This window comes from Mustela nivalis, assembly GCF_964662115.1.
Source record: "Mustela nivalis genome assembly, chromosome: 11".
NCBI lineage: Eukaryota > Metazoa > Chordata > Mammalia > Carnivora > Mustelidae > Mustela > Mustela nivalis.
The window spans coordinates 69,721,455-69,738,259 of record NC_139030.1 but is presented as its reverse complement, the minus strand read 5'-3'; the positions used below and the strand labels follow the sequence as shown (position 1 = coordinate 69,738,259).

The window sequence follows — 16,805 nt, the reverse complement described above, 5'->3', positions numbered from 1 at the left end:
TGCCACGTGAGGACCAGTGCTGGGGCACCAAGAAGTATCTCCACGGTTCTCCAAGACAGCGGTGCAGACACCCTCCCTCTCCCTGACGGGCCAGGTTCCTTTATGTGCCTCTGCGGAATGACGGGCCCCAGAGACAGAGGCAGAAGCAGGTCTGGGATGGCAGCTTGTCCGCTCGGATGGACATTACTGTTAGTTTCCCTTTCTCAGTCTGCACGTCTACTACAGTCAGCGGCGATGACACACTCATACACAAAGTCTCCTGGGGATCAGCAGTGGTGAGAGTGTCAGGTGTTCCCAAGACCCCACCTCCGTGGTGAGCCGCCGCACCATCCCGTGGACGCCACAAACATGGGGAGTGGTCCTGTGGATCCGCAGGGCCCACCTTTGCCCCGGGACAGGAGCTGTCCTCCCCATTACTGTCCCCCAGCCCGGGAAGCCCCTGGAAGTTTTCTCTCCAGGCCCAGATCTGCAGGGTGCTCACCAACCTTCAGCTCCCCCGTGGCCACCTTGAAGACCAGCTCAAGCACGCAGCCCACGGCCAGCCGGGCGGCCCCCGACGAGTGCACCTCGTTCCATATCGTGTCACTGTCCACCTGCCGAGACAAGGGTCCTGCCTGAGGTGGCATCGCGGCTGCTACCCTGCCCCCACTCCTACAGGGGCTGCACAGTTGGGGGCTTGCCAAGCCCGTGTGCGCCACCTCTGAGATCCCAGCACGCTGATGGTGCCACACACCCACCTATTTGAAAATAGGCCACAAATTACTAAATAAGGCAAGAACCCTAAATGCAGCAGGAATGAAACATGCCCTTCCTGAGGGCTCCCTGCTGTCCTTGCAGAGCAATGGCATCATGGTCACCATGCCCCTCGTCTGTCTGGTTTCACTGCAAGCACAGGGAGCACTCCCTCTCTGCAGAGGGAAATGCAAGCAAAGTGGGAATCGGGCCTTCCCGCAGGACGGCTGGACTTCACGCTGACTCTAAAAGGCTGCTCCGGCTGTGGGACGAGTGTGCTGGCGACAAGAGTGGGACAGGTGTGGGGGAACCAGCCCTCTGGGGCCCTCTTAGGGGGCCACCCCACCTCAGACCGAGAAATGTGTGTGGCACAGACACACCAGGTAATTTGTTTGTGTTGTGGTGTATTTGTTTACTTAGGCGCATTAGATTTCTTTTGGAGCTCCGGCTACTGTGGGTGTTAAGGACCTAGAAACTTCGGCAGGCAGTTCTGCAAGTCAGCGGGGGCAGGACTGGAGGGTCCAGATGAAGCACGCCACCCTGGGTGCCAGGTCAAGGGCACCCGAGCACCACTTCCCACTATGGGGCCGCTGGAGGCTCGGCCAGGCTCACGTGCCCTTCGTGGGACGCACCCAGCCCAGCGAAGGTTTGAAGAGGCCATGCGTTTACAGGCTGGTTGCCTGTAACACGGAGTCCACCGAGTCTATGTGAGCGCCCCTCCTTCCCAAATCAACATCCTCTGGGCACTGAACGCTCTGGGATGACAGGGACCAGGCAGCTCCATGCAGAGGTGACACAGCCAAGCCTGTGCCTGCACAGGTCCGTCCAGAAGCCCACGGGCCTCTGCCCACCTGGCAGAAACACGGGTCATTATGCGGGGCCGACGGATTTCCTGCAGTGAATGCTTGAAGCCTCATCTTCAAAGCAAGATGACTGAAAATACATTTATGAGGGGTTCAAGCCATTTCCGGAGGAGCGGTACTCTGTGAGAGCTATTCTTTTCAATGACCAAACCTGTGTTCTTTAAATAGCTTCCAAATGTCCAAAGATCGCTCTGCACTTTGCCGACTCTCCCCAGCATTAATATTCAACTTTCAAAGCCTGGCTCTGGTGTACACTGGACTGCTATTCAGGGAAGTAGCCATTCAAACACGACTGTCCTGGGCCAGCTAATTCAGCTGCAGAACCCGCTCGGTAACAGTCCTTGGGCAGGAGTGACAGGCGGGGCGGGGGTCCCACCAGCTGCTGCGCCTTCCAGGAGGGTGAGGACGTCTGGAGCAGGCCAGCCAGAGGCTGCGCCCCTGAAGACTGAAGGTAGTTTACACGAACCTACCCGGATGATTTCTCCCTAGCATGAGAGGATTTGGGGAGGGAGGCTGGACACCCTCCACATGCTTTGACGGCTCTCTGTGCTTGACTCCACGGCAGAAAGGTCCCCCAGATGTCCTGCCTACAGTGCGTGACCGGGTCCCAGGCTGTCACTGTCCTCAGAAAACCCATCAAGACATCCTGAGGCTTCGGGGCTGGAGTCCTCCAGTGGCTGGCCACCGGCTCCCTGCTGGCCTGGCCCAGGATGGCCGGGGTACAGCCCTGAGTGCCAGGGGCATGAGGCTCCGGGAGGGCCACAGTGGCAGTACGATCGGGCGCTAATGCAGAAGTGGCAACCAGAGGAAAGAGCAAAGGCCAGCTCCACGCTTCCCCCCCGCAACACTAGGAACAGGAGGAGGAAATATGGAGGCCACTTCTGCAGATATTTACAAGGGCTGCACCTGGGGCAGCCAATTCTGGGCATATCATGGCCCTCAGAGCTGGGGGCACAGCCCCAGGGTAGCCAAGGCCAGCAAAAGGCCACACCCCTGGCAGGGAGGGGAATCCAACTACACCAAGTCCCCTGAAGGGGAAACTAGGGACTAGGAGGAGGTGAGCACAGAGGAAGTTTCTTTTATTTGCTTTGAAAAAAAAGTTATAGTGATCTAAAGCCTCTCCTTAGCTCAGTTAAGGAGAAAACGACATCCCAAACCCGAAATGCTAAATCAAAGTAATTTCCAGGAAAAGCGGAACAGCCTCTCCGTCCGTGTCACTACCCAGAGCACCCATGCTCCCAACCACACTATGGCTCCTGGACTCTACTTTGCTTTCCTGACCCCCCGGGGCGGCCCCCACATAGCGGACATGGTACGCCCCCAGGAGCACTATGCTTCTCCGCCCTCCCCGTACAGGTGATGACGAAAAACCACCGCGAGAGGACCGTCCCTGAAACACGCTGTGGCTCACATGGTCCACTAATTCATCCGCCCAGCTGGCCTTCGTGGGATGTCCCACAATCTCCCTGCTCCGGAGCACGTCTGCGCCTGGATGTGAAGGTGGGGGTGGGTCAGTTTGCGGGGGCTGAGCTTGGACTCACGCTGCGGGTGGGGTAGGGGGACTGCCTGGCTCCAGGCCCTGGGCCTGACTGTAGCTTTCATTTGCAAATTATAAATCCTGCCTTGCCCAGCACACTGGCTGCAGGGCAGCCGAATCCAAGCCTTTTCAAGTCTGGCCAAAAATTTGCCCCGAATTAAGAGATTGCAGCCTACTTACAATACAAAATAAAATAACTCTAGGGGGCTTGGTGGCAGTATGAGTAAATGCCGTTTGTTCTCTTTCTGACGGGATAATTTTCAAAGCAGTGAGTTTTGTAAAGACTCAGGAAGAAAACAATTTTGTTTCATTTCCATAACAGAATCCAGACCTTGAGCCTCACCCCGCCATCTGTAATTAGGCACGCGCTCTGCTGCTGCATAGCCCCGACCCAGGCGGCCTCGCCGTCCGCGCCGTCTGTCCTGCCTTGCCTCTCTGTGGCTGGCCGCACCCTCGCCTGCGCCACAGAACTTTGAAGAACAGGTCCAGGGGCCTGCTCTGGCCCCTCCCTTCACAAGGAACTCTGGCTAGGGCTGCCTGACCTTGGCTGTGCCCCGGCAGGGATGGATGCCCAGCCTGGGAGCATCCTTCCCAGGTCGGCACCCACAACTGGGTTAGGGAAAGCCAGGCACAGAATAACCGGTTCTCCTAAGGGTCTGCCTGAGCAGGTCTGCTTAAGGGCATCACTGCTCGTGGGAAAACAGCAGGCTCAGCCTGGTGAGCAGCTCTGCACACTGCACGTGGCCCGTACACACCATGCCCCCATGTCCCGAGCTTCACCTGGGGCTTTGGGCCGGCACGGGTTGGGGGTGTGCGCTGGGACCACCCACCCCCTTGCTCTACTGCATGACAGATCCCTGGACTGAGCGACGGGCAGGCTATTTCTCCGTCGGTGAGGAGGGGACCCCACAGACCAGATCTCGTTTCCCGAGGTGAGCGTGGGGGCCGGACGACCTTCCCGGAGGACGGTGCCCAGGTCTGGCCCCCCAGATGCTCCCAGGCCCCCAGGCCTTTGAAGCCACACGTGGGAGCATGGGGCAGCCCCGCCTGCCAGACCCTGTTTATGGAAAACACCTGGCAGCAATTATCCACTCCTCGGAAAACAGAGCAGAGATTTCTGCGGCCACTGAGACCCCGAGAACAAACAGGACATTATTTACACATTAAAGAAATACTTACTCCAACACCACCGCAGGGCAGCCTGACGAACACGGACGTTAGCGAGCCTGCAGGGAGAAGTACAGCCAAGGTCAGGAGAGCAAGTTCACAGGCGCCCCACCTCCATGGAGCACAGCATGGGCTCTGGAAACAGGGTGCCCACGCGGCGCTTACAGATCATGTATCCACGGACCGAAGGAAAAACTGGTTCCAAGGCTACCAACCCATTTATAAACATTCTGAGTCCACCTGGATGGTATGAAGCTAAGAAACCATGTTGGAGCTGGCCATCCAGGAGCCCTTCCCCAGCCCGAGAGACATAGGGGCAAGTCCTGTCTCCCAAAGGGCTCAGCCCTGTGCCTTGGGGACAAAAACACGGACTGTCCTCTTCCTCAATGTGACCCTGTGCTGGCTGACAACAGCCTAAAGCTCACCTATCAAAGGGGAGAGTCTCCGCTCCCCCCCAAGGGTGACGCTCTGGCTTGTGTGGCTGCTGCCCTGCCAGGGCTGACCCAGGAGGGCCTCTCTGCTGCCTGGCTACCCCCTGATCCCCACACCTTGCTCTGTGGCCCCCAGGCCTCTCCAGGCAAGTTCCTCAAGCCAGCTTCAGACTCTGTGTGTTCTCTAGGGGGAGGCCCACTCCCAGCACCTTCTGCCTGATCCAGACAGGCTCCTGCTCTCGATGCTCAGGAATCCCACTGCTGAGGCCCCGGAAGGAAAGAAGTCTTGGGTCCCAGGACCCAGTCTGTGCCTACCTCATCCCAACTCTTGACAGGGACCACACCAGGCTCCAGGCCACCAGGGGCCATGTCGTGCAACAGGCTCTGGCATGCACCCTCCCGCAGCTCCTGTGATGCTCACGTTCGCTGGGGCCACCCCTCCCCCACTGCCTCTGAACAGTCCTCATGCTGCTTCTTCCTGCGCCCCCTACCCCCCAGGCCTCCTCCATGCCATGTCCTGCTGACGGGTCACCACCTGGATCCATGGCTCCCGCTGCCACGTGCTCACGTCAAATGCTGAGCCCTCGTGTTAGCCAATACAGAGAGCTCTGAGCGGATGGGGGGCTGGCCGGGCAGGAAGCGGAATGCTGAGGAGGGCGGCCCCTGGGGGCTGGCCCAATTCCAACCGCGACCCTCTGCAGGGGGTCAACAGGAGGGAGAATACGGGTTGGGGGGCAGGTCCAGGGCAGGAGAGGGCAGAGCTGCCAAGCTGCTGATGGTCCTGCTTTGTCCCGTGTCCTGAAAGGGGCCTTATGGCCTAGGGCATTGACTGAAGCTCGGTGAGCCGCCCTGACAGACCCAGTCTTGCAAACGTGCCTGGCCCCACGTGGCCCCTGGTGTCAGGGCTAGTCTCATGACCAGCTCTTCTTGCGTCATGGACTTTCCCGACACGGGAACATGGCACTTTCTCCCAGGTAACTTCCAGGTCCGTGAGGAGGACTTTAGACACATCTGCCCAAGACGAACGGAAAAGAGCTTCTGCGAAGACACTGGAGTTCTGTTTTCTTGAAATTAGAGTCAATACTGTCTACATAATGTAAATCATCTAGATACCTGACTTGGCTCATTATCGAGCAACCAAAGATCAAAACAGTGAGGAAAGGTGGGCTCTCAGGCACCCCCCCGGGGGGGGGCGGTAAGCAGGGAGCTCTGCACGGAGAACAGTTCTAAAACAGCTCCCATGGCCCGTGGCAGTGCAGCTCCTCTCAGCCGCCCCTGGCCTCTGGCCCTTTCTGGCCTCCTGGGCTTTGGGACCTAGGTGAGGCCACATCTGTCCAGAAAAAGACGGCAGCTGAGGCATGAAGGGCCGCCGTACTTTTCCCATCATGGCAGCTGCTGACAGGTGTGCTGGGAGGCCCGCGGGTGTAGGAAGGGCACTGGTGTTTCCTCACGTCGTCGTGCCTGGAGAACAGGGCTCTTCTCTCAACCCTTTGGAGCATCCCCAGGCACCACTCAGCCACCTGACCAGGCCCTGTTTCCAGGTGACTGCCATCAGGAGACACACCCTGACCCTGGGGAACCGTGAAGGCTGGGCCCCACACCCCTCCGGTGCATGCAGCCCTTGTCAGCCCAGCCGTGCGGAGGGGCATGACCTCAGTGACCATGCAGACCTTCTCGGTAACCGCTTAGAAATTTGTGGATTCCACAAAAACAGGAGGGCAACTCACACAGCAATGTTCAAATGCCCTATTAGGGTTGTTAGCAACACCTGAGATCATTGCCAACTTTACTATGTCTGGACCAGATGGTAGAACTCCTGGTTAGGACAATCTTCAAACATTTAAAAACCAGTCTCAGGGGGAGAGAAGGTAACCGGTTAGGTGTCCTTGTAGCCACAGGAATGGGGTTTTAAACAGTGGTTAGTAGAAAAGAAAGAGGAAACCATGATTTGGGATATCCTTGCTGTAAACCACATAAACATACGTGTTCTTCACAACAGTGAAATGAACATGAAATACACTCCAAGGCTGTGTCTGGGCCAGGGGAGAAATAGGGATGAGAATGATGGGAAGACATTTCGGCACAGTGGCCAGAAACAGGAGAGGGGGCTTCAGGGACCAGTGATGTCGGCCTGATCTGAGAAGGGGCACTGACCCGGGCCCAGGAGGGGCCGATAAAGTCAGCTGCTAGGAAAGCTCCGGGCCCTACCTGCCTCACACTTCCCTGAAGGCCCCATAGGCACTTGTCTCTCATTCCTCATCATCTGTCTTCAACCAAGTTTGAAACTAGCTCCGAGACCCAGTCCGTTCTCCTGCTGGTGTGCTCGAGCCCGCCTCTCCCAGCAACATGGAAATGGGTTATCCTCTCTCTAGCCGACTTCTCAAGTTCAGAGGACACAGCTGGCAAAAGGCCTCTTGGGGGTGGCTGGAGCGCCATGCGGCCTCCGGTGCAGACACAGGAGGAGGAACTGAACTGGAGAGAGCCCTGCCACTTAGAATGTGGGTGGGCCATGGATGCTGTACAATGTCTTTGGGACAGAGCCCATGTCAGTGCCTTAGTGACAGCGGACACTGCTCTTGACCGTGAGACCACCTGGCCAGGTCCTGGTGACCCTGAGGTCGGGGCTTCCTAGTTCTGTGCCTTGCCAGCACTGATGACACCACGGGGCCCACGGGCTCCTTTCCCGTGCTGGAGAACCCTCCAGGAAGCCAAGATGTTGCCATGGCAAGAGTGGCATTTCCTGATGGGTTATGCAGGACTCTGGGGAGTGGGCCTCCTGCACCCAACCTCCTGGCTCAGCTCCACCTGAGGCTGCTTACCTTCTCCCCACTGTCTGCGTCCTTGAAGGCTCCTTTCTGAAACTGTCTGGCCCCCCACCAGAGAGCTTTTCCTCTGGGCCCAGATGGCACCCGTTTCATTTCTGGACATTTTCTGCCAGGTTCCCACCTCTTTGGCCCATAACCCCCAGGCCCTCCACCAGCCACTTGCCCTCCCGTAGCTATGGCCCCATTTTTCAATCTCCCCACCCTCTAAGTCCTGCTCCATGACGGCTGGGGGAAGGGCCCTGGCCAACCCCTCCCCAGTCCCCTTGCAGCTGCCGTTTTGGGGGCATGCTGCAATCCACACGGTAAAGATCCCGGGACCTAAGGCACAGAACACACCAGTCCACCTGTGTCCACAGGGAGCTGGGACCCATCGCCTGTCTCTGGCCAGCTTTCCCCACACTTTTCCTTATGGTTTCATCTCCCGTGTTGTACCCTAAACAATGGCTGGGCTTTGCCAAACCTAGTAGTGAGCACAAATCCTATGTGAGTGGAGAACAAAAGTGTCTCTGGGAGGCGATGTGTCCCATGACAGGACAGGCTGGAGGGGGTCTCCGGCTCACACTCTGGGTGGGCTACAGACCAGATCCGCAACATGGCCAGAGTGGTGGGTGGCTCTGTATGTTCTTTTGAGCACTCGGTCTCAGTGCCAGCAGTAAGCCCTCAGCCAGTGTATGCGGCAGGGCCTGGAAGGGGCAGGAGGAAGCCTGGAGAGCCGGGCGCAGGCCCACAGGTGGGCTCTCAGCCACACTGCTCTGGATGCTTCTACGTGGGGAACAGGGAGGCCTCCTGGACCTGCCTTTGCCATCCCAGGAGGCCTGACTTCCGTGACCACCAAGGAAAGCTCCCACACTGCCCTTCTGATGCCCACTGGTGGGGGCATTACAAGGTGGGATACAGGTCAATGAGGGTACGGCCCTTGGGATGGAGCTGGCGCCTTATCAAAGGACCCCACCAAGCTCCCTCTCTTCAGCCCCCAGGGAGGACACAGCGAGGCCTTGTGATCTAGAAGAGCCTCCACCAACCGGGCGGCACCCCGATCCCAGCTTTCCAGCTGCCAGGACTGTGAGCAACAGATTCCCGCCGTGGACAAGCCTCTGTCTGCGCGGTTGGTCATGGCAGCCGAACGGACGCAGAAGGGCTGGCTCTCTAGCCCATGGCCCAGCATGCACCCTCTGAGCCTCCCTCTGCACTGGTGTGGTATGTCCTCTGGGAGTCCAGAGCAAGGATGTCTGAGGGCATGGCTTCTGCTCCTCCTTGCCCTTCCTGGCTGGGCCACAGCTTCAGGCCGGACGAGTCTCTGCCTAGCACTGGTGTTGTGGGGCATTCCCCTAGAAGCTGGCGCACCTCACCAGGTCCCCGCTGTTCCAAGTCTGTCCCTTCTGCTCCTCAGAGGGCTGGGCGGCACAGCTCGCCTGGTGATTCTGGGATTGGCTCCTAATGGCTCCAAGATGTTCTCTTCCCTTCCTTTCAGTTTCCCTGGGAGCCCCTGGGCGCCAGACGCTCCTTTTTTCTCTTCCTCCCGTGTTCCAGAGGACTGATTGCACCTACCCCGGCCTGGGACTCTCTAGTCCCTCAACGGTGTCTGATGGGACTTTCTTGAGCCCTCTGGTTCTCCTCCCTCCTCACTGCTCTTGTCCACATTACGTGGCTGTGGTGGCTTCTCTCTTTCAGGGTAGTGAGACAGTTCTGGTTTCCTCTGGTATCCTCCACCTCGCCTAGAGGTCTGTCCTCAGAGCTGCCCTGTTTCAGACTCACTTTCCCCTGAGAAGCGCTTCCCTGGGCATGGATAATCCTCAGGCTTCTGTTCCTCAGGCGGAGGCCTAGAAGCCGCTGGGAGTTCCAGGCACACAGGGGCCTTCTGAACTGTGGGTTCCCTGCTGGGCATCCTCACGTCAGCTTCTGCTATACTGGTCATGCTCTGAAGTGGGGTCTGGACTGTCTTCCAGGGGGCAGGGTCTGCACAAGGGGAGCCCAGCAGGGAGGGGAAGCGGGAGGCGGGCTGGTGCCTTGCCCCGCTCTGTTCCTGACATCCATTCCGGCCAAGGAGCCCTTTGCCCTTTCTGTCCAGGGTGTGGGAGGGCATGCCTCTCAGGACCTCTGGCCCAGCCCCTGGTCTGACCACTCCCTACCCTCCAGTCTTGGCCCAGGGTCTCTGCAGTGGCCAACCCCAGCCATCTGAGTCTGTGGGTGCCGTCGGTGGTTTCTGTCCACAGTGCTGGAGGGCACTTTGTGGCACTTGCTGTCCACTTGCTCTCTCTCCAGCCTCCAGGCTCTCCTGCCACTGGGGCTCCTCCCGTCTACCGGAGCAAGTGGTGATGCCTTTCAAAAGCCTGGTTACTACAGGGCAGTGGAGCTGGGAAGGAGCACGACAGGCCACCCGAGAACAGAACCCGCAGGTCTCCTCCTGGCCACCAGCTCCATGTTCTCCACGGACAAGGGCCAGTGCCACTGTGTTGGGCAGCTCTGTGCTGATGGGATTTCCAGCACAGAGATGAGCTCCCTGAGGCAGCGCGCGGTGACAGAAGGAGTGAAAGAGGGAATGAACAAGTGAATGCACACCCGTGTGAAGGGGCCCACGCACATGGTGGGATCACCCCACACAGCTTGAGTGGAGCCCCCAGAGACACTGGAGAAGGAGCGGCCCCCCATGTACCTGCAGGTTCAAGGTGGCCGGGAGGTAGGGGCGAGAAGTGCCAGGGAAGGGCCATGAGCGCGGTGGGGATGGGAGTGGGGGGTCCTGTGCCCAGGTGCCCAGGGGGCCTGGAGACTCCCGACTCGCACTGCTGAGACTCCCGCCGCATCGCCAGCAGCGGAAGCCCGTCGGCAAGTCCCAGCTGCCAGGAGGCCCTGTCAGCCAGCACAGAGCCCCAGACCCTGCAGAGAGCCGTCTCCAGGCTGGCCCTCTCCTCTCCCAGATCCAGGTTCACAGCAAGCCCAGAGCTCAAGTACCCCTACCCCCATCGGCCTCGGGTTGTGACGCTGTTACAGGACGTTCTGCAAAACCACTGGTTCTCACCCTGTTTCTAGAGCACGTGGTGGAGCTGGGCACGAAAGCAGCCAGTCCGGGTAAGGCTGCCACTGGGACCCTCCTCCAGCCCACAGCTTGGTACCTGGTGTGGGTGCCTCGAGCAGGGCGGTCTCTGCCACCGCTGTGGCCACTATGGCCGCCACTGCCACCACCGGGGGTCACAGATGGGACCGGTGGGCACGGGGCTGGAAACAGCACCTTGGGTGGCAAAGGTAAAGAAGGACTCGAAGTACCTAGAAGTTTCTTACTGTCCAGTTTCTGCCTGTTGAGGGGGTTCGTGCCGTAGAGCAGAGCATGCGTCTCCGAGTGCACCGTCTGCAGCTCCTCCAGCGTGGCCTTCCGTCCGCGGATGCACTGTGGGTACAGACGAGAGTGGGTGTGCACATCCCCCCGTGTCTTTGGGGCCCACAGTCAGCGGAAAGCCCTTCCTGCGAGAACCGTTACCCCAAAGGAAACTGCATCTGATACATACACGGGCGCAAAATTATTTGGCTCTTGCAAGATAAAAAGTAAACAGCACCCAACACATTATAGAAATATTCCGAAGATGTTCTAGAGATTTACACTTTAATTATTACTTGGAAAAACAGATTTCGAGAGATAATTCCAGGCCCCGATGCTTTCACCTTCCCTGTCATCCAAATGATCAGGCATCAGATTGCCACTTTGCTTTCCAGCTGCTGGGGTCTCCTCTTTGATTGGGTGGGGGGCCTGCTGCACACGGTAGGGGGCTGCTCTCTCCATGCCCGTGGGCCCACAGCCAGGCCTGCGTGCCCCCGAGTCCTGGGAACAAGCCCCTTGCGGTGATGCGCCCTGGGCCTGAAGTCAGCGGATTTAGCTCTTCATTTGCACATCTGTCCACATTTTCCCTTGCTTTGGGGAGGCCTCATGTCGAGGCTGCACAGTGATTTCCACATTTCCCCAGAAATTAACATAAAATCTATTTGTTAGTTGGGCTCTGCTTATTTAAACTTTTAAAGAGAAGGTGGTTTATGGCACAAGATTAAAGCTAACAGTTCACGCTGACATGACTTTCTGAGAGCAATGGTCACATGGGAGTCGCCTACGTGACCGTGGAGGCCCTGCTGATGGTGGTCCAGGGGCTGCTCTTACTCCCTGCCACCTTGCGGAGGACCTGGAACTGTTTACAGCTTCCCAGGGGACGCCCGTGGACACAGTAGGGAAAGGAGAGCAGAGGGAGAAGCTGTGGGGTAGCTGTGGCTCGGTGTCTGCCAGCCTGGCCTCCTGGCGTGGACAGGGCTGTGAGCTCCATGCCCTCCACGGCCACGCTGGGCCCAATGCAGCAGCACGGGGAGGGGAGCCAGGCCCGGGAGCTCCCACACCCATCCGCCAGGTCAAGGGGCATGGAGGCCTGGGCCTTCCCGCGGCCAGTCCCGCTAAACTCTCTGTGGTCAGGGCCAATTCCTGCCACCACGTCCAGCACCCAGGCCCTGTACTCAGCCTCCTCGGGGTCTGCATGGGAGCCTCGTGGTGGCAAGGACACCCCATTCCCTCAGGCAGAGTGAAGTGGGAGGCACACCCTGAGGTCAGTGTCCCCACCCATCGAGGGCAGCGGGCTTTGCACCCCTGGGGTACCACAGGGAAGCTGCACGAGTCACCCAGGCCTCTTCCCCACCATCCTGCTGACTCAGGTCTAACCCCACGTCCAGCAGACCCCTCTCCTCCTCGGTGTTCTGGTCTGTAGGTCTGAAGATCCCCCATAGCCCCTGGTCAGGGAGCGGGTGGCACTTCCCACCTTGGCGGCCCAGGAGGGCAGAGGGATCCGAGGTTCTCATTCTCCCCAAATGTGCTATTTCATCCTCTCAGTCCTGTTCGTGTCTGTTCTTCTAGACGGAGAAGCTCTCTGAGAGGCCCCTAGGCCGAGAGGCCCCTTCTGGGAGGGGCCCGAGGGGAAAGAGCAGGTCATGGGCAGAGGGCCGGGGGGAGCTTTGAAGGCGGGGCAGGGTCCTGGGTTGGTCCTGGGTGGCACAAGGCACGGAGGACACCAGGGCATTGTAGAGTTCCTCCTAGGGGTGTCTGCCAGGGCAATGCTGCCCCCCAGTGGCGCAGCCTCTGGCCAGACCCCAGAGCAGGGGCCCTCCCCACTCCTCGCCAGTCCCACGGGGTCCTGTCCGCCCCAGACAGCATCTCAGGGCAGGACAGTGGACCCAGGTTCCAGGCCCCTGTCCCCTTCGAAAATCGCATATCACCTTAGAACTGGTGAAGATGGGGTCACGGGAACCACAATGACTTAAATTACCCAGTATCTCAGCTTCTGTCTCCCACACGTGCCCGCTCGGGCCCTGGTCCAGGTGGGCCCAGGGGTTTTAACCAGTGGGCATGGACAGTGTTCACCAGCTGTGGGGCTCTAGCTTTCCTGGGTCACTGTGTGAGCCAGCCCATGTCAGCCCACGTCCCATCCCTGAGTCCATGTGAGGTACACGGCGGAGGCCTGGCAGAGCTTGTGTGAGGTGGGTGCCGCCAGGCCCCTTCACAGAGAGGGGCTTGTCCTGGAACCTGGGGCCCCCACTCTTCAAGCACATGCTATGGGCAGGGCCTGCCGTCTATGGAGCGTGGTGTGCCCTGCCAGCCAAGAGCTGTTGGGTCACTCTGTGGAAATGCTGCCCTGCCCCCAGGATCAAGGGACCTCAGAACGCTGCTCAGGGCAGGGGTCCTCCTGCCTTCTCAGGCTGGGGTGCCACTGCAGCCAAATGCAGGGCCGAGTGAGTTCCAGACCCTAGCCTTCCTTGTGCCGAAGGTGGGGGTGCCACCATTACCGGACCACAGGGAGATGGAGGACCTGCCAGAATCTTCTCACCGGGCTCACAGGGTGCTATGTGCACAGGCTGACGTCCAGCCACACTCTGCTTCCCTCACTGCCTGCTGCCGTGGAGGGCCCTGACTTTTGGAGAAGCCCTCAGTGGCCCGAGGCTCTTCCTACGTCCTCCAAGCAGCTTTTGGAAATAGGGAAGGGAATATTCCACGAAAGCCAACAGGACAGACTTCCCATGGGCCTCCAGATGTTGCCCTTGTGTCAGAGGCTGCCAACAGCTGGGCCTGCACCCCAGGCACCAAAGGAGAGCATGGCCAAGAAAGGGTTACTCCAGGGACTCGAACAGAAGGAAGACCAGTCACCGTGGGATTCAGAAAGTGGGCAAGGGCAGAAACAGCTAACAGCATACGGAAGGGGGCAGGAGGATAGGAGGCAAGAGGACAGGGGAGCAAGAGGATAGCGGGACAGGAGGATGGGGGCGGCAGGAGGACGGGGGAGGCAGGACAGAGGCTGGGAAGAGGGGAGCTGGGTGTGTAGGCTAACAGTTCTGGGCTCCGTGGGTCCCCCCGCATGTGCCCAACATTGTGGTGGCTGTGTGGCCTGCTCCAGCACAGAGCCCCGCAGGCCCGCAGGGGCCAGGCTTACCTCACATTTGCCCCGGAGGCCAGTCTCCTGCAGCCGAGACCAGATGCTCTGGATCCTCCCAGCGTGTTCAGGGTGGCTGGTGGTGCTCCCGCATGCACACTGGTGCTTCAGCATCAGCGTGTCGTACACGAGGCCTGCAGCGGACAACGCGGCAGCCACGATCAGAGCGGCTGGCAGGGGTCCTTGGCTGCCACCCACCTGCCCCAGACAGCAGCCCGGGGAGACAAACCACTACGTCCCTAGGAGTGACAGAGCGGCCTTTTGTGCACTAGGACCACTTGTCAGAAAACTCCCAGTGCGCCAGAGGCCAAAGGGAGCTCCCGGGAACGGAAGGAGACGCAGTCAGCTGCTCATGGCATGTGCCCAGAGGTCCCCGGGTCGGGGGGGAGCAAGTCAAGAAGAAAGACATGAAAAGACACCCCACGCCACTCCCTGTGCCCTCAGCTGTGGGGCGCTCATGGGGCAGGACCGTGTTGTCCTCCAAAACTCAGCTTTTAGTCCCAGATCCCAGTCCCTCTTGTCAGGGGACAGCCTCTCTATGAAGCCGTGTGCTGGGCTGAGTCCTATCCGAGCTTCTGGGGCTCAGAAGAAAGACGAGACTCGGTTCCTACCCTGAGAACCTTCCAGAGTGGCTGCGACAGCATGAGCACACATACAAACAGGCAAACACCAGGGTATTCAAAATCGGCACAGAAAGGACGTCACCAAGTCCAGGAACTTGCAGCGTCCTTGGGGACAGGGCAGAACTGCAATGCCCGCTGGTGCCCCTTGGGGAGATATGGCAACTGGGTCACCCTTGGGGGGGAACCGTGACTGGGCTCTGCTGTGCAGGGAATGGGGACCCCCCTTGGACCAGACTGGCTGAGGTCATAGCTAGGAAGATGCTGCAAAGGGGGAGGGAGACGGTGTGTCTGGAGGTGAGGCTGGAGGAAGGGGGAAGGGCAGGCGGGGGCCATGCGCACCCCTACAGCTCCCCCTAGGACACACCCATGTCTTATGCCCCTCCTGCAGTGTCGGAAGTGACAGTGGGGACCACAGGGCATTTGCCAGGAGGGGTGTCCATTGCCCCTGCTGCGGCACTGTTTGCAGTCCCCTTACACATGCTCCCCGAGGGCCAGGCGGGTCTCCGTGAGTAGGCATCTGTGCCAACACCTGCTCTTTCCGGCCCAGAGGTAGGGATGTTGTGTGAACGCTTTCGCCAGACCCACCATGTCAGAGGTTGGGGATGGGGGTGCCATCATTGACCACAGGGGAGCAGAGCTGAGGCCACGCTGGACACCTGGTCTGAGGGGGTATCAGTACTAGTACCATGCCCTCAGTCCCCGGGTGCTGGGGGAATTCTGGGTATATCAGCAAAATGCAGTGGGGCAGAGTGGACCCAAATGCAGAAACTCACCACCAGTGCACAGAAGTGCGTGTGCAAGACATGTGCACACGAGAGGCTGTGTTCGGTGGTTCGTAATGGCAACATATACCTATCTACGCATACGCATGTGTATACAGAGCACATGGCATGTGCCCAGAGGTCCCTGCGTGCACACGTGCTTAAGCAACCCAGATGCCCGTCGGTGCAACGAACATGGCATCGTCACGTGGCTGGAACTTCCCAGGTGACAGCATGTCACTGCTGCGATGAACGGGACCCTGGGGACGAGTCTGCAGAGCTAGGGTACAGCGGAGCCAGCCAGGACACACTGCAGGACACAAGGCAGCTATGATGACGAGCTGTGTCTGGGTGCATGGACACCCCAGGACGGGGCAACCCCAGGACAGGTGCAGGGGACTAACAAAAAGCACACGAGGACCACTGAGCCCTGTCTGCACGAAATAAATGATATCTGTGTCCAGCTGTCCATCTGGCTGTGCAGAGAAACAAATCTGGAAGATTTAAATCACATTATTACCGAGACTACCTCTGGGATTAGGGGCAACGGTCAATTTCTACATATTTTCATTCCATTTGTTCTCTTTATAAGGAACTCATACTGTTTTATACATTTTTTAAAAAGTAACAATGCAGACGAGCCAAGATAGTACATCAGCAGAAGGGGAGTCCCCTGGCCGGGTCCCCCTGGGCAGCATGCAAGCACGAGGACCCCCGGGGGCCTTCTTGGACCCCATGGTGGGCACATTTTACGTGGCACTTTTCTGCTGTGCCCACAGGAACAGGGGTCTCTCTCAGGGACGTGTCCACCTCAGGTTTCCTGATTCTACCTGTGACCCTCTGCAGCTTCCTGGTGTTCTTTCTGGAAAGGCTGGTTTAATTTCTGGTTAATTATAAATGACAATTTTTCTCTTTTAACAGCTAGCGGAGAGAACTTAGCCGTATCTGGACACCATGTTACGGTGGGCAGAAAAATAGGATGTCTTGTACTTTGTCCTGTTACAGGGCTGCCGAAGGAGGAGGAAACCATTCTGTGTTTAGAGCACTTTCTCCTCCTCTGTCTCTGGCAGGAAGTATGAGCTGAGAACCATCTGCAGAGCGTCCTGCTGGCCTCTGTTCCAGGCCCGCCGTGGCTGGGCTGCAGGGACCACCTGACTCAGAGCGGGGAGCCTCAGACCCACCTACACAATTCTGGTCCCTGACTGCAGGGGTGTCACTCTGTAGGCAGGTTCCTCAGGGCTCCTGCAGGGGTGGGGCAGGGAGGGCACGGCCACCCAGAAGGCAAGAGCCTGGGGGCAGCTGGGCCATCCTTACACCATGTGGCCTCACCCACACAGGCTATCTGGGCCACGTGGGCAAGACCCTCGCACAGAGGTTTGGTTCACAGAGCAGCTGAGGAGAGAGGACACGCTCACTGTCC

General features: G+C 58.8%; 1 protein-coding gene across 9 annotated transcripts in view; it reads right to left on the bottom strand.

The window, feature by feature from the left end:
* HDAC4 (histone deacetylase 4) overlaps positions 1-16,805 on the bottom strand; it is a 283,692-nt gene that overhangs the window by 27,802 nt on the left and 239,085 nt on the right. For 7 of the 9 annotated variants that reach the window (XM_082690962.1, XM_082690965.1, XM_082690964.1 and 4 more), the window contains 4 exons: positions 14,002-14,135; positions 10,817-10,937; positions 4,312-4,358; positions 486-593 (listed from right to left, as the gene is read on the bottom strand). In XM_082690962.1, coding sequence (XP_082547088.1) covers positions 486-593; positions 4,312-4,358; positions 10,817-10,937; positions 14,002-14,135 — 410 coding nt within the window. The remainder of the gene's footprint in view (positions 1-485; positions 594-4,311; positions 4,359-10,816; positions 10,938-14,001; positions 14,136-16,805) is intronic. The other 2 variants (XM_082690963.1, XM_082690960.1) reach the window with 1 other exon arrangement.